General features: G+C 41.9%; 2 protein-coding genes across 3 annotated transcripts; both read right to left on the bottom strand.

The window, feature by feature from the left end:
* Nucleotides 1-1,963: 1,963 nt before the first annotated feature.
* On the bottom strand, nucleotides 1,964-14,822 carry LOC112120182 (survival of motor neuron protein-like). 2 transcript variants are annotated; one of them, XM_024219200.2, is made up of 9 exons: nucleotides 14,744-14,822; nucleotides 14,328-14,399; nucleotides 11,897-12,022; nucleotides 11,310-11,510; nucleotides 7,099-7,239; nucleotides 6,124-6,195; nucleotides 4,431-4,541; nucleotides 3,395-3,480; nucleotides 1,964-2,567 (listed from the first exon to the last, which is right to left on the bottom strand). In XM_024219200.2, the coding sequence occupies exons 1-8, from the start codon at nucleotides 14,795-14,797 to the stop codon at nucleotides 3,424-3,426; spliced, it is 834 nt and encodes a 277-aa protein (XP_024074968.1). In that variant the 5' UTR covers nucleotides 14,798-14,822; the 3' UTR covers nucleotides 1,964-2,567; nucleotides 3,395-3,423. The 2 variants fall into 2 exon arrangements, with proteins under 2 accessions (XP_024074968.1, XP_024075048.1); XM_024219280.2 differs by having other exon boundaries at nucleotides 1,964-2,563.
* A 2,114-nt stretch (nucleotides 14,823-16,936) lies between these two features.
* On the bottom strand, nucleotides 16,937-22,333 carry LOC112120308 (small EDRK-rich factor 1). The gene is made up of 3 exons (XM_024219395.2): nucleotides 22,314-22,333; nucleotides 20,192-20,300; nucleotides 16,937-17,526 (listed from the first exon to the last, which is right to left on the bottom strand). The coding sequence occupies exons 1-3, from the start codon at nucleotides 22,318-22,320 to the stop codon at nucleotides 17,454-17,456; spliced, it is 189 nt and encodes a 62-aa protein (XP_024075163.1). The 5' UTR covers nucleotides 22,321-22,333; the 3' UTR covers nucleotides 16,937-17,453.
* Nucleotides 22,334-23,805: the final 1,472 nt, after the last annotated feature.

The raw sequence follows: 23,805 nt of genomic DNA, 5'->3' as shown, positions 1-23,805 counted from the left end.
AATGAATTTGTATGCTAAAATGGTGATTCATGTTTGTTTCATAACTTGTAAAAAAAAAACCTAAACGTCTTAAATATTTTTATACTTAGAATATTTTTAAGTTACTGTAGAAAAAAAATCTATCCCCAGGGTAGAAAAATGTTTATTATAAGAACTTATCCAAGTACTTTGACAGACTAGCAGGATAAACTTTCTAAATCAAACAGAGAAATGCAGGGCTGGAAGGGACCTCAAATAGTCATCTAGTCCATCCTCCCATGTTGAGGCAGGGTTAAGTATACCTATGCCATCCCTGACACTTTTGTCTAACCTGTTCTTAAAAACCTCCAAGAATGGGTATTCCACAACCTTCCTAAGAAACCTGTGCCAGAGCTTAACTATTCTCATAGTTAGAAAGTTTTTCTTAATATCCAACCTAAATCTCCTTTGCTGCAAACTAAGCTGATTACTACTTCTCCTACCCTTGGTGGATATGAGGGAATAATTGATCTTATATACAAGACAACCTTTTATGTATTTGAAGAGAGTTATCAGGTCTATTTAGTTTAGACTAAATGTGCTTGCAACCACTCCCAGTTTAGCATCAGCCAACAAATTTTATAAGCATATTCTCCACTCCATTGACCAATTCATTAGAAAATAGTAAGATGTACCAGACTGTTCAAGGATCTCACTTAACATGTCCTCCCAGGTTGAAATCTAACCATGAAAAATGAGTAGTTTTGAATTGGTCCAATGACAAGTCATTTTGATGTTTCAATAGATGTATTATTAAAAGATTAAAAGTTTTGCTTAACATTTAAAACCTTGTTTATAAGACTCTAATAGAAGTGGGGGAAAATGTAAGTGACTGATGTACTGCCTATTTTTTTCACATTTTAATTGTGACCTCCCTCATTCTCAGAAATGTGAGCTGCAGCCTTTTTGTCAGTGTGAGATGTTACATCTAAACTAAAGGAAATAAATGAGGGTTAAAAAGAGAAGGCACCTTTTCAGCCTGTGATTCATTGTAAGTCTTACTGTATATGATTACCCAAAAAGCACTCTTAGCAATTGTTTTAGTGCTTTTCATTTTTTAGCATTGCAATGTTACAATACTTTGAAAGAGGATCTGAATTATCTTCTTTCTTATATCAGCAACAGAATGATGTAAGTTCCAGTGAATTATAACCTTGGCAAATCAAAGGAAGGCAATACATTTGCCCAAGAAGTGGGAGCAGAGTTGGTTACTGACAGTTAAGTGACATTTTAAACATTTCACTACTCCAAACATGTAAGAAAGGAGTGTGTTACAAGTAGCTACACCTGCATTTTGGTAGGCCTTTAACAAGTTGCAAATGAAGGGGAGTACATGCTACTCGTGAGAATTCTGCACCCCTGTGCACAGGAAGAATACATATTCCCCCAGTAAAATTTTGTTTCCTTTGCAGAACATAGATTCTGCTGCAGTTATACCTTTCACCCATCGGGGTGGCTGTGGCACCAGAAGAGAGGGCACCAAGCCAGCAGAGGGAGGGGGAGAGGGCACTCCTCTCAGTAGGGCCAGGTGAGAAGGCAATGGCCAGACAGAGAAGGGCACAGGGGCTGCTATGATCTAGATCAGGGGTCAGCAACCTTTCAGAAGTGGTGGGCCGAGTCTTCATTTATTCTCTGATTTAAGGTTTTGCGTGCCAGTAATACATTTTAACAAGGTCTCTTTCTATAAGTCTATAATATATAACTAAACTATTGTTGTATGTAAAGTAAATAAGATTTTTCAAATGTTTAAGAAGCTTCATTTAAAATTAAATTAAAATGCAAAGCCCCCCAGACCGGTGCCACTGAAAATCAGCTCATGTGCCGCCTTCGGCATGCGTGCCATAGGTTGCCTACCCCTAATCTAGATGGTACGTCTTTCCTTTATACATATGCCACCCAAAACATTGAAGTAGCAAAATTTGTTAAAAAAGTTTAAAAAAGCAAATTCAAAGTTTGAGTAAATTTTATTTACAAACATGCAAAATAGTATAACAACTCATAAATGAGCCTTCCCCAGCTCATCTGCTTTATGTTCAAGGTTCTGATCCTACTCATAGGATATTTAACATGTTTAACATTTTCTATATGTCTAACTCCCACCAACAGTCACAATTACATACATCACTGCCTATTTGTATCTAGGTTAAATATTTTGTACTTCTAACTTCTGATCAAAATTACTTGGATTATAGTTCAAATTACAAATTTAAAAATGTAAGATGATACAACAATGCAGAGAGATCAGCATGTATATAACAATCACTTGTTTCGAAAGGGATCTGTACAGTATTTTTAAAATCCATAATATTAGCTTTTAATTGGGCAGGTGTCATTTTATTGCTGCAGTGCTTTAAAGGCTGGTTGCCTTTAAAGTAGCAAAATAATCATTCATACATTCTTAAGTCTGGTGTTGCACTAATTCATTCAGTTCACTATTAAAATGCAAGGGTTAAGTTAAGCCCACTTAGTCTTCGTGATTTTAAAAAAAATCAGATCTTCATATCAGCCAATGTACAAGTGACATCTCTCCCAGGGATATTTGTACCTGGCTTAAAAGAGAAACAACTATTATATTGTATAGGTGCATGCACGCACTAATTTTTTTAAACAAGTATCACCTGCAAGTCACTATAAATCCTACTTGCCCTTTAAAAGACAAGTCTGTCAGAGAAACAAGTAAAAAGGAACAGATGGCAAAATACATGTTTTGCACTGCAATAAATACTTAAGGGAGATCCTAAGCAAAAGTTATTTCAAACCAAAGTGCAGATACTCAGGGGAGGGAATAAAGAAAACAAAACAAAAAACAAAAACAAACACACACCAACAGGACAGAAAAACTCAAGAACTGAGCTAGATGTTAGTCCTGTCTTGAAAACCAAACTCAAGCACAATCTCTCCTACTCTACATGTATAAGCAAGCAATTGTTTCTAAAAATGTGTGTAGTGTCACAAAAGTCAGATCTGATCACAAACTCAACAGGTCTTCTGTTTCCAGGACTGATTAAGTTAGCAGCCCTTCTAAATCATAGTGGAAGTCGTCAACAACATGGACTTAAATTAATTTTTAGTAAAAGCAGCCACATTGATTTCCCAATCACAAATCCCACCTTGGAACGTACTGTAAGAGCCTATTCCAGCTCTCACCCACTATGTCTGGTGGCAAGTCACTTGCTACATTTTGACAGTGGCAGAGATTTTCTTCACTGATGGCCAAGATGACTAGAGGTCTTGGAACCCAAAGTTGCCCTTTTCTTTAAAGGGACACTCTCCAGAGCTAGGATGCAAGCTGCAATTCCAAACTGAGACACTCAGTTTGGTCACAGGCTGCCCACTGATTGCAATATTAAACTTTAAGCACAAATACAATACTTACAATTGCTCAAGATAGTAAGTGATATTCTATTATTTAGGGTGAGGACATCTCTCCAAGGCAGCTTCCATTCGGCTCTGTTTTAAACCCTGTGGGACACAGGATAGCAAGAGTTTGTTATTCAAGTGTGAAGCCAAAATAAAAATGAAGCTTTGCTCATCATGGTAAAATATTTTGGGCCAAATCCTTCTAGTCTCTCTCATGGAAAGCAGATTTGGTTCTTTATAGATTACAGACTGAAGACAAACAACCAACATATATTGAGATCAGGAACTAAAACTTAACTATTTGCTGTTGTCTTGATCTGTGTCCCTGCCGAACAGCTTGAGAAATTTTTGCTGTTAAACCAAAAATAAATAATGGAAACCTAAAGTGCCAATTCCCAAATTCTGTTTGTTTAGTCTTCAGTCCATATTTGAATATTAACAAGAATTAATTATCAAAGCTTGAAAAGTCAAATCCTTTCTACATTTTTTTTTTTTTTTTTCAATTATGCAAAAAGCAGCCCTCCACAACCATGGATTTTTCATCAGTGTGGAGTTCCAGCATGAGCTATCCATGTACCACAAACCCACCCCTCCCACCGGTCAGTAATGAAGTATGTTGATGGGGAGGGGGAAGAGGAGGGTTAGAGAATAAATTATCCAGTAGTAGTTAGAAAAGAAAAGTCTTCACAGAACTAAATAGTGAACAAGTCCAGATTTACTCCAACCACACAATCTATTCTTCCATTATGACAAACTGTGCATTCCAGGAGACTCCACTGGACTGGAAAGCTGCAACTGTCGATCTCAAATTATTTTTATATAATATATTTAAATGTGCAAATGTAAAACATAGTAAGTTCTCATTAGTTAAGTGGACTGATCTGCTTTTGCTCACAGAGAGACGGGAACACTTAAACAGAATGCCTTGCAAGCTAGGTTCTCATAAATTAGAGTAAAAGCTCCATAGAGAAAAAGAAACACCTACTTTTCTTAAACAACAGTAGAACCCAAAGCTAGACTACACATGCAACATTTCAACAGGAATCACTTACCAGATAGTAGCCGGTGTGATAACCACTCATATACCAGGCTATTAACATACTTCCCAAAGCTTCCTCATCTTCAGGAGAATCTGGACCCATGGGTGGTGGTGGAGGAATCAACTAGGAGATTGCAACAAAACACTGTGAACTGGCTTTATTTAATTGGTGTTTATCGTCCAGGCAGGGGAAGTGAATGACAACAACCAACTCTGAAATTATTGACAAATAAATGAACGAATAGAAATGCATTCTTGCACACGCTTCGAAATAAGATAGTTTGTATTTGCTTAAACACCTTATTTACAAAGGCACATGTACCACTCCTCAGTATTTAGCTCCTATGATCAGCGTATCCACCGAGAGAAAGGGAAAAAACTTATTTTCCAAAATTCATAACACACTCAGGGCTTTTCTACATACAAAAGCTTTGACTATACCGATACAGTTAAAGCACTATAAACACACTAATGCAGATGCAGTTGTATTAGTATCATTATTCCCATAAGGGAAGGGAAAAAAGATGTGTCAGTATAAGGGAACTTAATATCTGTTGGAATTATTAATAAAATGTTGAATTAATATGGGAATTCAACAAACACCAATTTAACCATAAACTCCTTTATTAAATCCACAGGCCAAATGCCACTATATGTAGTTGCTCTAAACATGCCTAAAAAGCCTAACTAATAAGCAATTTATTACATCCAAACAGTAACAAAACATAAGCATTTGAGCAAGATACTTACAAATGGGCTAAACCCAGGGTACTCAGACCCATATTGGTCAGCTCCAAAATAGGCAGATATTAAAGAGTTCATTGCTAAGAGTTTACTTTTTTATACACTTTAACAAACAAGTGATGTCATTGCCAATTACCAACTTCAGTTAAAGACCAATTTGAGACAATTCACCCTTATTTTGTCTTAATCCAGTAAGATTTACAAACTCCTTTCTTCCCAAGAGTTTTCCACCTCTCCTCCTTGTTGTCCAGTAGTTTTCCCATTGCACCTGGGTTCACATGGGCTTTAACACTGGTGTGTGGGTTGGGGAAGGGCTATGTTGGCTTATTTTAAGACAGAGTCTCTTTTTTTTCTTAATTTAAAACCATCTGTAGTCACCCCTCTCAGTCAGAGACCTTCTTTTTAGAAAGCTCCCCTAATATTATTAGCTATTCATTGAACCAGACATCTTCAATACTTGATTCCTTTTGGCCTTACCACTTATTATTTTCAAGGCCTTCCTTCTACTTGCTAGTCAGTGCCTTTCTTTGCAACATAAACATTTCCTTTACCAAACTTAAGATAAGTATAAAATTAAAGAATTAAAGTTACTTATTCTACGATATCAGTATAACTATTTCAGTAAAAAAAGTTGACATCTAACTGAAATAGTTACACCAGTACAAAAATTCTGTATAAGATCTTATAACAGATTTTAATCCTTCTATCCTTGTGAACTCCATAATAGAAATTTACTCCCTGTGATCCTGAATACAAACCCCAGAAGCTGGGAGGAAATTTATAATTGGAACATTAAGATTGGCTTAACTGGAACACTGCTACTGGGCACATACGCAGTACTGAATAGGTATTCATTTCAATTTAAAAGCAGGTATGTGCATACAAGTGCCCAAGAAAGTCAGTTAGAAAAGTGGAGATCACAAATATTTGCCTTTAATCACTATTTTCCACATACCACTTACCGGTGGTCCTGTTGGGAATGGTGGGAGGCAGCTTGATAAGAAGGGTGGTGGTCCACTAAATTTTGGTCCAGGCTACAGTGAAATAATTGAATATAAAACAAAATTTGGAATTAAAAAAGGGAAAGAAACCTTCTGCCTTAAAATATTATGCAACAGATCACAAAATTGCTCAAGCAAAGGTAGCAAGTCCCAATGACTTAATGAATCAACAGTATAGGAAAATGGGCCAGCTATAAATGATTCTTGCCAGTATTCTCTGATGTGAGCATCAGCAAGCCTAGCAAAAAGAGACAGTGACTTTCTTTATAGATATCACAAAAAGACAGGCTTGAAGTGATGTTTTAATAGTAGTAATTTTTAAAACGCCTTTTAAAGGGAATCTGAAGTTGGGTGCTCACATTAAAAAACTGTTCATTACATCTAATATTCCTCTATCCAAGATATAACTGATCATATCTGGTCTAGGATACAAGCTAAGTTCACTCTGGTTTTGAATACTAAATTTACCATACCACACATTTTTATTACAATCACACTGTGTCTATGCTTGTATTTAAAGATGAAATGATAGGCTCTTATCTTAATTTATGCTAGTTCTTCATATATGAAATTTTCTGGTCATCTTCCTCTTACATTGCAATGTTCCTAAAATAAAGCCAATTGTTTTTATTTCAATTGCATTTCATATAGAATCTATTCTAGATTGTAAATACATAGGGTGACAATTTGACCCCAAACAAGTCAATGGGAAAACTCCAACTGACTACCAGGGTGTCTGGATTTCACTCCTACGGTTTACCACAGGGATATACATTAAGGTTCAAGAGTTGTTGTAAGAGCTTAACACCATGCAAACGTTGGAATTTAACGTCTAGAAGAGTGGTAAATACATTATTTTCTCAAAGCTGTGAAATAAATCATGTCTGAAGATCCTGCTCTGCTTCAGGCCACTATCACAGCTAGGGCTATGCTTACCCTTCCCAGGCCTGGTGGTGGAGGAGGTGGAAAATGGGAGTTCCAGTGAGAGGATTTTAATTTTGTAGAGTTGTATTTGTTTCCAGGGGACTGGGAGGACTTTTCACTTTCATCTGTTGAATACTGAGTTTCATTTTCATTCTAGAAGGAAAATTGTATTTTTAATTAAAACTCTGGTAGACTTGTTCCCAGGTTACACCTCCCATGTGTCTAGAGCAAATGTTAAACCAAATTCAGTATGAAACTTTTCACTAGGAAAGTCTTGTCCACATCCTCATCTTCCATCTTGATTTCTGCACCTTCCTATACTCTGATTTCTTAACTCTGCCCCTGCTGATTCAAAAATGCACCTGCTAAGATCATCTTCCTGTTCTTTCATTTTGACCATGTAATCCCTTCTCTTTTTGAATCTCTCCACTGTCTCCTCCCTTTCTACCACATCAAGTTCAGTCTTCTTGTCTTCACATCCAAGGCCCTTTACAGTTCTGCTCCTCCCCTAATTATTTGCTCATTCCTTAAGAACAGCCATACTGAGTCAGACCAAAGTAGAGTGACCAGACAGCAAGTGTGAAAAATCGGGACTGGGGTGGGGGTAAATAGGCACCTATACAAGATAAAGTCCTAAATATCGGGACTGTCCCTATAAAATCTGGACATCTGGTCACCCCTAGACCAAAGGTCCATCTAGCCCTGTATCCTGTCTTCCAACAGTGGCCAATGCCAAGTGTCCCAGAGGGAATGAACAGAACAGGTAATCATCAAGAGATCCATCCCATCGTCCATTCCTAGCTTCTGGCAAACAGAGGCTAGGGAAACCATCCCTATTCATCTTGGCTAACAGCCATTGATGAACCTATCCTCCATGAATTTATCTAGTTATTGAATTTATCTAGTTATTTTGTTAGTCTTGGCCTTCACAACATCCTCTGGCAAGGAGTTCCACAGGTTGACTGTGCGTTGTGTGAAAAAATACTTTCTTTTGTTTGCTTTAAACCTAATGCCTATTAATTTCATTTGGTGACCCCTAGTTCGTGTGTTATGAGGAGGAGTAAATAACACTTCCTTCTGTACTTTCTCCACACCAGTCGTGATTTTATAGACCTCTATCATATCACCCCTTAGTCATCTCTTTTTCTAGCTGAAAAGTCCCAGTCTTATTAATCTCTCCTTGGCAGCTGTTCCATACTCCTAATAATTTTTGTTGCCTTTTCTGAACCTTTTCCAATATATCTTTTTTGAGATGGGGCGATCACATCTGCACATAGTATTCAAGATGTGGGTGTACTATGGATTTATATAGCGGCAATATGATATTTTCTGTCTTATTGTCTATCCCTTTCTTAATGATTTCCATCATTCTGTTCGCTTTTTTGATTGGCGCTGCACAATGAGTGGATATTTTCACAGAACTATTCACAATAACTCCAAGATCTCTTTCTTGAGTGGTAACAGCTAATTTAGACCCCATCATTTTATATGGATAGCTGGGATTATGTTTTCCAATGTGCATTACTTTGCATTTATCAACATTGAATTTCATCTGCCATTTTGTTGCCCAGTCACCCAGTTTTGAGAGATCCTTTTGTAGCTCTTCACAGTCTGCCTGGGACTTAACTATCTTGAGTAGTTTTCATCTGCAAATTTTGCCACCTCACTGTTTACCCCTTTTTCCAGATCATATATGAATATATTGAAAAGGACTGGGCCCAGTACACACCCCTGGGGGGCACTATTTACCTCTCTCCATTCTGAAAACTGATCTTTTAACCAATTACGAATCCTTCCCTCTTATCCTATGACTGCTTTCTTTGCTTAAGAGCCTTTGGTGAGGGACCTTGTCAAAGGCTTTCTGAAAATCTAAGTACACTATACCCACTGGATCCCCCTTTGTCCACATGCTTGTTGACCCCCTCAAAGAATCCTAGTAGGTTGGTGAGGTAGGATTTCCCTTTACAGAAGCCATGTTGACTCTTCCCGAACAAATTATGCTCATCTACATGTCTGACCATTTTATTCTTTACTATAGTTTCAACCAGTTTGCCTGGTACTGAAGTCAGACTTACCGGCCTGTAATTGCCGGCATCACCTCTGGAGCCCTTTTTTAAAATTGGCATCACATTAGCTATCCTCCAGTCATTTGGTACAGAAACGGATTTAAATGACAGGTTACAGACTACAGTTAGTAGTTCTGTAATTTCACATCTGAGTTCCTTCAGAACTCTTGGGTGAATACCATCTGGTCCTGTTACTTGCTTTTTGCATTGCTCCCTCATCCCCAGCACTGCCACCAGTTGTCAGCCTTAACAACTCAATTGTCCAGTTCTCCCACTCTTACCACCTTTTTCTAGTTTCATATACATCTTGGGAAGATGAATTTTGGTCATCTAAAATTCAGAAAGTGACTTTAAGACATTTTAATGCCGGGACTATTTCTTAGCACATACACACACAAAAAGATCACTCTCTAATCTCATATGAAATCCTCCACATTTAACACTGAACCCAGCATCAGCAAAAATAGTAGATTGTTTATGTTTTCTTGTAGAAAGGGCCAAAAATCTGCAGTGTACAGAGAAAAAAAAAAAGAGACAATTGTTTCAGTCCTGACATGTCTAGTCCCCCCCTAGCAAAACTTCTTGATGTCCAACACTGCTGATTAGAAACTGAAACAGTATATTGATGTGTGTCTGGAAAGACAACATCTCCCTTCATTAAATGATTATTAAGTGAATCATTAAGGAAAAGCAGGGTTTTGCAGCAATCCTGCAGGTGAGAATTATAGTTTTGTGCAAGAATCATAGGGCCATATACAGTCATGGTATGGTAATAGTAATACTACTACTACTCAGCACTTCTAAAACACTTTTCATCCAAAGCTCTCAGAATACAGTAACTCCTCACTTAAAGTTGTCCCAGTTAACGTTGTTACGTTGCTGATCAATTAGAGAACATGCTCATTTAAAGTTGTGCAATGCTCCCTTATAACGTTGTTTGGCAGCTGCCTGCTTTGTCCACTCCTTGCAGAAAGAGCAGCCCATTGGAGCTAGTTGGTGGGGGCTTGGAACCAGGTTGGACCTGCAGCCCCCCTATCAGTTCCCTGTTCCCCTAAGTTCCCTGTGCAGCAGCCTCCCAGCAGGCTATCAATTGCCAGTCAGTTCAGCTGTCACTCCCCCCACTGCCATGTGCTGCTCCTGCCCTCTGCCTTGGAGCTGCTCCCGGGAGCCTCCTGCTTGCTGTGCAAGGTGGGCGGCGGGGGGAGCGGTGCTAATGTCAGGGTGTTCCCTTCCTCCCGCTCCTGCCCCCCATCTCCATAGAGCATGGGGGGACACGACAGGGCTCAGGACGGAGGGAGCTTGCTGGCAGCAGCTGCTGTCTCAACTTGCTGATCGACTTAAAAAGGCAATGTACTTAGAGTGGGGTCAGTGTACTTAAAGGGGCAACGTGCGTCTCTCACACACACGGTGTGTGTCTTCGTCTCTCTCTGCCATGCTATCTCCCCTCCCTCCATTCGTGCTGCATTGTTGAGTGTGAGGCTACATTAACAATGTATTCACCCTTGAGGGCTCAGCAGAGTGCTAGTTCATCATTTAGCAGTAAGGCATTCCCTGGGACTCTCTGACTTCACCACCTCAACCAAGCTTCACAGCAATGATCACTGCTGTGTACAGCATTAAATTGTTTGTTTAAAACTTATAGAGTGAGTGAGTGTGTATGTGTATGTGTATATAATTCCCTTGAACCTAACCCGCCCATCCCCCCCCCGCATTTACATTAATTCTTATGTGGAAATTGGATTCGCTTAACATCATTTTGCTTAAAGTAGCATTTTTCAGGAACATAACTACAACGTTAAGCGAGGAGTTACTGTACTCTACAAAAAAGGTTAGTATCACTATCCCCATTTTACAGACGAAAAAATTAAGTCCAGGAAAGGAAGCCCAAGGTCACCCAGCAAAGGAGTGGCAGAGCTGGGAATTGAAGTCAGGTCTCCAGAGTCTCAGTCCAATGCCCAATCCATGAGGCCACACTACCAAACAGGCACCATATACCCTTACTTTCAATAGATTCATGACCATTTATATGAAGGATCACTTTTGGTTCACATACTCTTCTCCTCCTTCAGTTCTACAAGGGCAACAGTAATAGAACAAAAGTTAAAAGTTTTTGCTTATTTTTAGTAGAATAGTAATTGTTTATATGTGCCCTCTCACCTCCCCGGCATTCTGCTCCTCGTTTTCTTTTTCAACTGTGTTGGGAAGAAGCAGATCAGATAGATTGTGCTCTTCCCTATTTCCGTACCCAGTGTAAACAGCAACACAGGTTCCTCTCTTCTGATTGATCGAGGCAATAGTTGCCAGGTACACATTACCATCCTCAGACCAAACTGCACTACAGGCATCACCAACTCTCCACTGCAACAAAAGCAAGAAAGTCAAATCAACAGCTATATTTGTGACCCTTGAAAAATGTTTTCTCCAAATGTAACTTTTCTCATCCTCAAGTGTTTCAAACGTCTAAATGTTAACATATCCATCTACTATGCATACAAACTTTTGAACTAAATACTGCATGATGTGCCTCTCCTCACTACAGATTATTCTTTGTATCCAATTAATCTGTTTCTAAAGTGGCCCCAGCAGAGCAAGAATTTATAAATCTTATTTACAATCTCATTGAGGTCAATAACTAAAATCTTCCCTTGATAACCAAATATACCTTATGTTTTAAAACTGACTATGAATACGTGCAATACAAAAATTAACAACATTTAGTTTTGGTATTCAGTTTTTAAGATGACCTGCTTCAATGGTGCTGCATTGCTTTTCTTCCTACTTCTGTTCTTTTTATTATTTTTTCTCTTTGTCCCTGAGCATTGTTCTTGTTTGTCTGAAGGCTCCGAACACTCACCATTCTTTAGAGCATTCTGTAAAAGAAAAAAAAAAGATTCTATTAATTATACCCCAACATCTCAACTATGACGTGTACTCCTATCCCCCATCACAATAGCATCCAGAGCTAAATAGAGGATGCAGATAGCAAATTTCTCCAGTTCTGATAAATGACATAATGGTAAGGGTGCATGTATTTATTTTGTCTATATTTCATGTTGTTGTAAAAAGGTCCACTAAACTTAGATGTGTGTCTATAAAAGACAGATTTTAGCGCAATGTGATATTTGCACTCGTATGAGCAGTTTTCTACAATTCTACTTTTGAAAGAATATTCTGAACGAGATGGACTTCTCTATACTATGGGTGCTTCAGCAGCACAGCTATGGCGGTATAGCTGTGCCGCTGTAGTGCTGTCATGTAGACACTTCCTACAGCAACTGGGAAAAGGTTTTTCCATCACTGTGGATAATCAACCTCCTCAAGTGGTTGTTACTCTGTCAACAGAAGCATTCTTCTATCAACCCAGCCATGTCTATGCCAGGAATTAGGCTGGTGCAGCTATGGTGCCGAAATGTGAATTTTTCATAAGCCAGAGGTGGGCAAACTACGGCCCGCAGGCCACATCCAGCCCGCAGGACCCTCCTGCCTGGCCCCTGAGCTCCTGCCCCAGGAGGCTAGCCCCCGGCCCCTCCCCTGCAGCCTCAGCTTGTCCTGCCACCGGCGCAATGCTCTGGATGGCGGGGCTGTGAGCTCCTGGGGCAGCGCAGCTGCAGAGCCAGGGCCTGACCCGGTGCTCTGTGCTGCACTGTGGCTTGGCTGGCTCCAGTCAAGCACCCTGGCTGTAGCACCGCCAGCCACCGGTGCTCCAGACAGCGCAGTAAGGGAGTGGGTGGTGGTGGCGGTGTTGGGTTGGATAGAGGGCAGGGGAGTTCGGGGCGGTGGTCGGGGGTGTGGATAGGGGTTGGGGTGGTCAGAGGGCAGGGAACAGGGGGGTTGAATGGGGGCAGGGGTCCCCAGGAGAAGAGGGGTTCGATGGGGTGGCGGGGGGCAGTCAGGGGTGGGGGTTCCAGGGGCTGTCAGGGGACAGGGATCTGGGGTGTTGGATGGGGCAGGACTCCCGGGGGGGGCCGTCAGGGGGCAAGAAGCAGGAGGGGTTGGATAGGGGGCAGGCCACGCCCGGCTGTTTGGGGAGGCACAGCCTCCCCTAACTGGCCCTCCATACAATTTTGGAAACCCGATGTGGCCCTCAGGCCAAAAAGTTTGCCCGCCCCTGACCTAAGCAATGCAACTATGTTCATCTACATTTTAAGAGTAGCCCAGGCCTGTAACAAAGGGATGGAAGAGCATCCTCTTAACTACCACACACTTTTAAAAAAGAAAAAAAAAAAACCTATCTGCATAATTCCCAATTGGCATTCGGAGGTGGCTTCTGATCCTCCTCCATCAGGAATAGTTATGCCCCTCTCAGTCTAGAAATTCAAAGCTTTGTGGGAAGTGTAGAGGACCCTTTGGCCCCAATCCTGCATGGAGGCACCTCCCCCCCAACACGTAGGGTTGCCAGGCATCTGATTTTCAAGTGTAATGCCCAGTCAAAAAGGGACCCTGGCAGCACCACCAACCGGCTGTTAAAAGTTCAGGCAGCAGAGGCCAGGACTAAAGTAGGCGCCCTGCCTGCTCTGGCTTCGTGCCAGTTCCAGAAGCGGCCACCAGGTCCTGTGGCCCCAAGGTGCATGGGTGACCAGGGAGGCTCTGCATGCTGCCCCTGCCCCCAGTGCTGGCTCTGCAGCTCCCATTGGCCAGGAACCGCAACCAATGGGAGCTGCGCCTGTGGGTGCGAGGGCAGCACACGGAACCGCCCATGCACCTAGGGGCCACAGGACCTGGCAACCACTTCCTGGGAGCCACAGTAAGCACCGCCAGGACCCTGCACCCCAACCCCTCTCACACACCCAACCCCCTGTCCCAGCCCCAAGTCCCCTCCCCCGTCCACACGCCCCCCTGGAGCCCACACCCCAGCCCCTGCCCCCTCAACCCCACATCGGCAGCCCCACCGCAGAGCCCGCACCCCCAGCCGGGTGAATGAGGGTGGAGAAGACCAAGTAACAGAGAGAGCAGGCATGGAGCGAGGGGGCTGGGGCAAAGGTGTTTGGTTTGGTTTTGTTTGAGCCATTAGAAAGTTGGCAACCAACCTGGGGGGGGGGGGGAGCTGCCCCCGCGAGGTTCCCCGCAGGAGCTGGGCCATACAGCGCAAAGATAAGAAGTTTTTGGAGCAGGGGAACCGCACCATGGGGGTTCTGGTGGAACGGCTGCTAGCACAGCGCGGGAGAGCCGCATTACCTTAAATGACGCCACCGCTCTATCGTACGCCTTTATCAGGGCGGTGTCATCCCAGATGTCCGAATCGTCGCTCTGCGGGGGGAGCGGGGACAGGAAGCGTTACCGCCACATGCAGCACGCGCACGCCGCTGCCCCCCGGCCGGGTCAGGCCGCGGCGGCGGTCACGGGGTCTAGGTTGGGGGGAGAGCGGACAGGGCACGGGGTAAAAACGCACCCACCCCGCACGGCCGCTAACGGCCCACGGGCAGCAACCCCCGCCGCCAGGCCTGGCCCAGCCACGCGGCCCCGCCGGTTCCACTCCTCTGAGGCGGCCCCGGCCTCAACTTGGGGATAACACGCCCGCTCCCTGCCCCAAGCACCGCCCCGGGAGCCGCGACCCCTGCCCAAGGCGAGACCCGCTCGCCTCCCTCCAATACCTGCCCGGCGCCGCGTTTAAACAGCACCGTCTCAGCCCCGCCATGGCCCGCCATAGCAAAAGTTTGACGGGCCGGTGGCCTCCACCACTCAGCCAGCGCGCATGCGCACCCCTTCACACGCCCGCCCCGTAGAGGGGTGGAGCTTGATTGGTTGCGGCAGCTGCCTACATCGGCACGTCCCTTTACCAGTGATCCACCCCCTTGCTAGGGAGGAAGCGGGCTACCTGCAGCCCCCTCCCAGCCGCTCCCTTCTCCGCACGAAGAGCGACAGCCGCTCCCCCCAACTCCATCCCCTTGTCCCACAGCAGGGGGCCTCCAAGGGGATGGAGTTTAACAAGGGGGCCGCCAAGGATCTTATCACCCCTTCCCTCATCCCCCACTTTGTGCCAAATCCTCTGCCCCAAATGGGTAGGGGTAATCCGTTCATTTCCTATTTAAAGGAATATGCTTTCACAAAAGGAGGCAGGAGCAGAGATAAATTCACCCCGTGTCCAACTGCTCTTGTGCAGGACATTTTATTTTCTTCTGGAAGAACAGACTAAAGGCATTATTAGCATAATGCAGTGCTCAAAGTGTATGATTTTAAACAAGGATAAGAGAGATGGAGAGGAAATGTAGGACAGTCTTAGGTATTTCCCCCCCCAATGTCAATAGAGCAAGATAGACATCTTAGTGCAAGCATCAGAGTCCAAAATTCAGAAGATCAAGACAGTTCAGAAAATTCTGAGTGAAAGTTATGTAAGGAAATATCAGGTTTTGTATTTATGTAGAGATGAACTGCTTATATAAACCACTTAATGAGTGCTGTGGCTTGATAATGCCTGTTTTACTCCTGCAAACATTTCCAGTTCTCAATTTTGCATCTGGCATGGTAGAAGAGACCTAAAAGGAGTACTAACCCTATTTGTTTAGGCTATGGGTTAATATTAATTTTACTAAGCATGCTTGTGCTATTAGTACTGCTGTCAAAACTGCCACCCTTGCAAGCAGTCCTGAACTAAGCAAGTTTCATTACACCATTCTTGCAGTTTGGAATGAATATAGGGAACACTACCTCTCTGTATAAGGATGATAGCATGTGTATAGCTTTTTGTTGATACTATCATACTACTTTGATAACACAAGTTCTTGGCCAATTATTGATCTTTCTTTTATTGCCTCCCAGGAGAAATGTAAGAACAGTGGCAGAATAGCATAATCTGCACCTATCAAGCAGTTGGATGCATGCAACTCCAACACAAATTACTGGGACCTGCACCGTCCTCATGCCATTTGTTTATATTCATGCAGGGAAGAGGGAGTTTATTCAGATCTAGCACTTTTAAATGAAGCTAAGCTTGTCTGAATTGATAGATATCCTTAATAAAAGATCTGACAGATTGTGGAGAGCAAGACCTGAAATTAAGCTAACTGGTAGTTCAGACTACTTTCCATTTGTTAATGTACTACATAGGAACCAAAAGAAAACTAGAGTTTGCATCATCTTTGAGGCATGCATCCAAGGCTGAAGGAGCAGTGAAAGTGGCATGACAATGAATAATTTTGCCTCCCCCACTGCATTTTTATATGTATAGGTAAAAGTTAGTTTAAGCTCCTTGAAACCTACCTTACCTGCTCCCAAGAAAAGCCAGTTTGCCCTGCTAGTGTTTACCTCAAAATCAGTTCATTGCCCCCAACAAACTCTGCCTTGCCTATGAAAGGAATCCGTTTAAGCCAATTTACCTCATTGTACATATCTACATGCAAAATGCAGATGAGAAATGGAGGATTGACAGTTAAAAATGCAGGTTTAAAAAAATTTGCCCTCCCATGATTTTTCTAAACAAATCTCAAAAATCTCATTTTAATAAAAGAGGACTAGTTTTCAGATTTTTCTGAGCAGAAGTGGTTCTCCTGGACTTTCAGTTGAGGGTGCTCAGAAAATTCAAGAAGTTAGGCCATAGATCTGTGGTTATGAGGTTGCTGCCCTTCCCACCCAGACAATGTTTTAACTAGGTGAGGCTAAACTAAAAGTTTACAAGCAGATCTACTGTGGAAAAGATTACAGTATAAGATTAAACAAGTCATGCCAGTTTTTAGTCTTCTGAAAGTTATTGTTTTGAAAAGTTAATTTCTCGATAAATCTGCACTGTAAGATAGCTTAATTCAAGCCCAGTAAAAGGTTATCCACTGTACCCCATTTCAGATTAAACAATACTTCATGCAACATTTTATTGTAAAAATAATTTAAAATGAGATTTACAGTTCAGACTTTTACAAGTTTGAATGCATTGTACAAAGGTATTGGGCTTTTAAAGTAGTGTTCCACTGTGAATGATTGTTATACTTTAAGGGTCACGAAGAGGGTAACCTGGTCTAACTGTGGCTTTAATAGTGTAGTCACATAAGCCATTCAGTGAAGTCAACATTGTTAATAATGAAAGGTGCAGTTAAGCTATTGCGACCATTACTTAAACTACGCTTATTTGCATGCCTATAAGAGCGCTTGCAATTTTTTTGAAATAAGTATTCCAGGTAACTTAATGAAGTCTTGGTTTACTCAGCCTATACTAACCAAAAATTCTAAATAAGTGCAAATTGAATAAGTCTGCAAGTATAAGATAAACATTTACCATTTAATGGTAGGCCACTTTTACAAACAAGTCTGATATTTTAGGCCCTATAACTTGGTGTACTGTAACATTTTAGGTCATTTATGTAGCCACACAGTTTATTTTGCTTCTGCCTGCAGAGTCTTCTTCTCATTAGCTGCTTTCTGCTTTTGCTGCATGATTTCAGAGTCTCTGTAAAAAGACAGACATGTAGTTAGAAAAATACTGAACTACTGAAAATATTCCTTGACTGTTACTATTAGGCTTCATCTTACTTCCATTCTTGGTTTTCAACCAATGGAACAAAACCAAATGCAACAGCATACAGTGGATCAATATTTAAGCTTAAAAATGATCAGGACAATCGGTTGATAGCCCTGCAGAGGATCAGCCCAGATACCAAATCTACTTGCCTGCATTTTACTACAATGAAAGAACTATTGATATTTTATGTACCTGTCAACATTCCATCCTGGAAGAACAGATATTTCCAAGGTAGCACTGAAGTTCTAGTCTGATACTTCTTCAGCAGAAGATGCATATGATAGAGGAATCCAAGCTCCAATATTTAAACCCAACTTGAGGTACTGATAATTTTGAGTTTGCCAATACTTGGCAGAAAATGGAAACCAAAGCCATTTGGTATAGATATTCCAAAATCCAATTCACAGATTATGCTCAGTCACATGAAATAAAGATATAGATATATAGCAAGCCCCAACAAAGATCACAAATCCTGTCTCATATGTTCTCAGTAAAGTCAGGAGTCTGACAGCTTTTTACCTGGTTGTAACACACAGGGAAAGCATCTTTCAAACAGTAATCTTTAGGTCAAGAGGATGTGTCTCTAATTTGACTGGCTCTGAAGCCAGCTATTTACTGGACCAGTTTAAATTTGAAAGTGTATTTTGAGGCAGTTGCTATTCAATTAAAGGCTGATTGCACACTTGATAGTTAGTTCTATAGTACAAGGTAGTACATTAAAGTCTTATCATTCAAGAACACTGTTGTGGCCTTGAGTCATGTTGTGACCAGATTTCACACTTAATTAATTGCCTGGATCTTAGTTTTTAGTACAGATTGCGTTTAGTGTGATGCTTCCCCAGGGTTCTCAGGATCATGAGGCACCTCACCACTAGCATGAAATAGTCTGGTCTGTGCCTGCTGTGGATCATCTCCCTAAAGACAACAGCCTCTGGCAGCACAAGCACTATCTTCCAGGCCTCTGCAGATCTTGCTCTCCATTCAGGTAGAGAGGCACACACCAATCCCTGAATACTTGGGAGTGTTCCCTGTAGTGTCCAACCCCGATCCACTGAACACTTACAGAATTACCAGGACTGCTATTCTCAAAGGAACAGTACACACTAACTTCTAAGATTCAACTGACGACCATCACTTTGCTTAACACCACAGCACTTAGATATAGCTACAAACAATACGTTTTTCAAAAGACTATAGTAAAGTGGCAATAAGTATTGGAAACAAAGAACAAAAACAATTAGGGCTGTCAATTAATTGCAGTTAACTCATGCATTTAAAAAATTAACTGCAATTAATTGCACTGTTAACCAATAGAATACCAACTGAAATTTATTAAATGTTTTTGGATGTTTCTACATTTTCAAATATATTGATTTCTATTACAACAGAATACAAAGTGTACAATGCTCACTTTGTATTTTTTATTATAAATATTTGCATTGTAAAAATAAAAGATAGTATTTTTCAATTCACCTCTTACAAATACTGTAGTGCAATCTCTATCATGAAAGTTTAACTTACAAATGTAGATGTACAAAAAAAATAACTGCATTCAAAAACAAAATAATGTAAAACTTTAGAGCCTACAAGTCCACTCAGTCCTACTTCTTGTTCAGCCAATTGCTAAGACAAGACACTTTGTATTAGATGTTGTAATTGAAATCAATATATTTGAAAAATGTGGAAAACATCCAAAAATATTTATATAAATAGTATTCTATTATTTTACAGCACAATTAATCACAATTTTTTAAATCACTTGATAGCCCTAAAAATTATATGCTTTTAAAAACTAAATTTAAGTTATTCTTTAAAAAGACCCACACCCAAAGTAGTCCAGTATTGTCAACCAAACCCGGTTGAGATCCCTTTTTCCATGAAGCAAAAGCACTCTCCTTTTACTCCCTCAATGAAGGGTGCCTGGGCATCCCTTCTGTCTCTTCAAATATACTCAAGCAAACCTTTGATATGCACCTCACAAAAAGGTTCTCTTCCCCCTCTGTTTTTCTTCCTGTTAGTTTCATCTTACAATCCTTCATTTGTATTCAGTTCAGATGAATGGTAGGGGGACCCACTGTGAATGAGGCAATACTCAATTTATAGATGAACAAATATTTCCTGTCTGTCTGCTAGGTCAAGCTGCTTTTCAGATTGAAATGGCTAATTCCTTGTTTAGAGAAGAAGAGTATCCAGAGTTTGGATTGTGCTGGTACGCTGATTTATTGTCTGAACTACATGCTTAAAAAAGTCTCAAAGCATGTAAGAGGGAAGGAAAATATTAAGAAATGCACAATCTGAATGTTTTGTTTTGGCACCTTAAGTGAGTGGCTCGGGAGGTACTACCACTTCCCTCCCAACAAGGAGGAAAAACCAAAGGACTACAGTAGAACCCAGAAGGGCATTTGAGGCCCACCCAAAACAGATTCAAGCTCAAGAAATACTATGGGGAAGCCAAGTCTGAGTAACCTAAAATATGTGCAGATGTTCAAAATATAATCAGTCTACTAGTATCAAGTAGGTAGTTTATTTTCATGAGCAGAGCTTCTAGAATACCACTCACCCTCCTCTCTGACACCTGTGTACTAGAGCTTACCTTTGTTTTCTCTGAGAAGCAGACAAACTATCCTCTTTCCTTTTCCCCTTGAGGACCTCCTGGGTTTTCTTCATGTTTTTCTGACGGGCAAGTTCACGCTGGTTCCCACCTACATAATATTCAAGTTTATATATGTGCTGTAATTTCCCTTCCTTACCTCCACTCTAAGATTGTATTCTGACAGTAATTTAGTACCTTAAGACCAAAACCAGTGAAAAGCGTTACTAAAACTACTAAACCATGGAGGTTTTCCTCCCAAAGTTTGGATCCAAAAGACAAATTCTGCAAGGCAAAACAGCAATTCTGGTGTAAAGCAAGGAGGTGCTAGAGCTTCCCAAATTTAACAGCTAAGAGAATTTAACATTTTTCCCTAACCTTGCTCTGAGAAACAGCTACATGTTTTTTGTCGAAGTGTTCCTAGGAATTTCAGTTTGAGGCAGATGTGGCATGGAAAAGTTCTGCCAAATATAAGCAGTTCAGGCTAAGTTACAAATAAGCTTGGAAGGATCAGATTTTTATTGGTATCAGTAAATGTCGATCTCACCACATGTACAAAGTGACAAAAGTATTTCCAATGAAAATAATCAAAGTTTAGGTGTGTAGTCTGATGATCATGTACTTAAAGTTTTACATCTACCAGGATGCTAAACCTGGAAGTTCACTATATAATGAAAATGAGGACTGGTCAGTATAGCAGAAAGATCTCCAGGCCTGCTCTGCCTCTTCAATTACTATTTTGAAATAGATAAGGGGGAAGTGTACCAATGCCCATGTATTAGCAAGTACTTTTGATTTGAGGATGACAGGGGTACAGAACACATCATCCATGCCTCTTTTTGACCTCAAGTTGTGCATACTATACAGTACCTCTCCATAAGTAGATTGAGACAGCTGTATCACCGATTGCATAAGCCTGCAACTTCCCTTTCAGGCTGGAGGGCACTTGTGTGAGGAAGTTTAGTTCTTAATTACCCAGTTCTTCCTTGAACGTGGATCACTACAGGGAATTTCAGCTGTATGTTTAGAAACTCTAAGCTGAACTTAGAACATCTCCTAAATTGAGCTACAAAACAGACAACTTCAGTAATGCTGAAGATTAGTTTGTTGCCAGGAGAAATGAAGAAGCTGCTCTAGAGTTTGAGAAAACTGTAGTAATGAACATCTCTGACTACTACTGTGATGTTTCCTCTATTAATTTTTTTGCCATTAATATAGTCAAGTGGCATTGTACCCACAACATCGGACTTTGAGCAATATGGGTTCCTGCAACACCTCACTGTACTGCTGCAGTTAACATTATTGGCTTATTTTTTTAGTTATTTACATAAATAGGGAGGGCACAGTCTGGCAGTGCTAAATTCAGTATGGTGGGATTAGATGTTCAGGGGCCATTTAAGGGCATTTTATTTGTAGCCTGACAGCCAACAATGAAACGTTGAGCTGCCGGCCTGACTGATCAGCAACTCATCACAAACAGCCCTGCAAAGACTACCCAGGAGACTCTGCTTTGTTCCGAGTTGCCCATGTTTTTAAGGCTGGCTTTAGGGCCACCCTTTGGGGACCCGGCTCAAAACAGGGCCCATGTTTATAGCCAGAGGGTTCGCTCCAGAAATACCCAGTTTTACAGGGAGAAAAAGGAGTCACCAAGGAGCGAGGTCGCAGTACGATTACCAGAGGTACCCGAGTCCCGGCGGCCGCGTTAATCCCCCGCCGGGCCCCTTCCTGGGGGGCGCCCCGCACCACCTCTGGTTACCCTGTAGGCCGCTCCTGCAGTCAGACGCCGGGTGGGGCCGCTATGGCGCCGGCTCGGAGGAAGCCTGCGAGGCTCACGGGCCCCGGGGCCTGCACAGCTCGGCAGGGAGGCGGCGCTGCCGGGCCGGGTGCGCGATCGGAGCGGAAAAGAGGCGCCTGGAGCCTGAATTACCGGGACCAGCCACCATCATGCACCAACCGGGCCCGACCCAGAGCCAGCGAGAAGGGGGCATGCGCCGCTCTCACAGCCCTCCGCGGGGGCCCGGGCTGCCGCCGCGGCTCCATCACCTAGGCCCGACAGCGGCCAGCGACGGCGCGGAGCCAGCAGAGCCGTTCCCGACAGGGCGGGGACACTCAGGTAGATACTCACGGGCCATAGCGAGACAATATCCCTAAAACCGCGACTACTTCTCCCAAGTGCTCCGGCAACTGCCAGAACCTTCTTCTACCTCCCCCTCGGCGCCCCTACCCCAGACGGGGTTTATATACCGACCGCCTCTGTGACGTCACAAATATGCAGGCGTCACCAAACCACCCCCACCAAGATTAGAATTAGTCGGAGCCTCTGAGCTGTGGGGTTCGTCAACATTGCGCATGCTCAGTTAGCAGCATGTCCGGGCTGCTGTGACTCTGAAGGGCTAGGATGAGCCTCAGTAAATCTGTTTCCCTTGGGTTGTGGAAATCCGCGTTCTCACGATATTTAAGGCTGCGTCGAAGTTTCAGAATATTTGGTGTGGTTTCTTACCCCTTCCTCCAAATTCCGGGAGGCAGTAACGTCACATGACTATCTGAAAGCCACAACTTTTCTGTTTTGGAAGCAGGTTTTTGTCCTGTCTGATGGCACAGAAAAGCGTGAAAATATGATCCCAGTGCACCCTAAAGTCTCAAAAACCAGAAAGCAAATAGAGCTGTTTTGCGCCTTTTAGGGAACAGTTGGGTCCTGTTTTCAAATTTTTCTCTTCAACCATGAAGGCTTTTAAAAAAATTAAAACTGTGATTCTTCATATAATCACAGAATTCCAGGTACTCGGGCTTAAAAAACACACTAAATATTGCAATAGTCAAGATAAAATGGTGAGTGATGGTAAATCTCTAAAATGTAAACTGGAAGTGACCAATATTTACTCTTCTTGCAATGTAGAAAATTATGGTGCTGTAACAGTGCCAGGTCCGGTCCTCACATGCTAAATGAGAACTCACTGCCAGGAATTCAGAGTTTCAGAGGAGGTCATTTTTGTTAAATTTGATAAAAACAATATTTTAAAATCACATTTAATCCTTAAAAAGGTAATATAATTTATCTAAAACTAAATAGCAAAGCCCAAAAAACTAAACTTCATAAACCAGAAGCCCCACTTACATCATTGCAAATTATAATGTCTCTCTGGGCTGAACTGTCATCTGCTTGATTCTCAGCTCTTGGATTTATCATTATTTTAGAAATTTAGTACAAAATTAATTAAGCTGTTTTTGAGTTATTAGAATATGAAAAACTGCGGTCCTGACCTTGTAATCAGATCTGTGCAGGCAGATCCTTAAAACTATGGAGCACCCCTTTGGTTTCTCTGCACAGGCAGAAGGGTCTGGCATTCCTACACAGATTTAATTGTAAAGTTGGTACTTTAGGTCCCAAATGTATAAACATTTAGGCACATGATTAATTTCACTAATGTGAGTAGTCTCAATCAAAGCAATGGGACTGCTCACATGAGTAAAATTAAATAAATAAGTGCCTAAGCATTTGCAGGATTAACATCTATGCTGTTCAATGAGCTTTGCACCAGCAGATACTTGTAACTAACTGAAATCATGAAGGCAATGGGGCTCTGCATGGACACAAGAGACTGCCTGCATGGATCTTA

The sequence above is a fragment of the Terrapene carolina genome, unplaced genomic scaffold, assembly GCF_002925995.2.
Source record: "Terrapene carolina triunguis isolate 2854851 unplaced genomic scaffold, T_m_triunguis-2.0 Scaffold69, whole genome shotgun sequence".
In the NCBI taxonomy this organism is placed as follows: Eukaryota; Metazoa; Chordata; order Testudines; family Emydidae; genus Terrapene; species Terrapene triunguis.
This window is presented reverse-complemented; position numbering and strand designations above follow the sequence as displayed.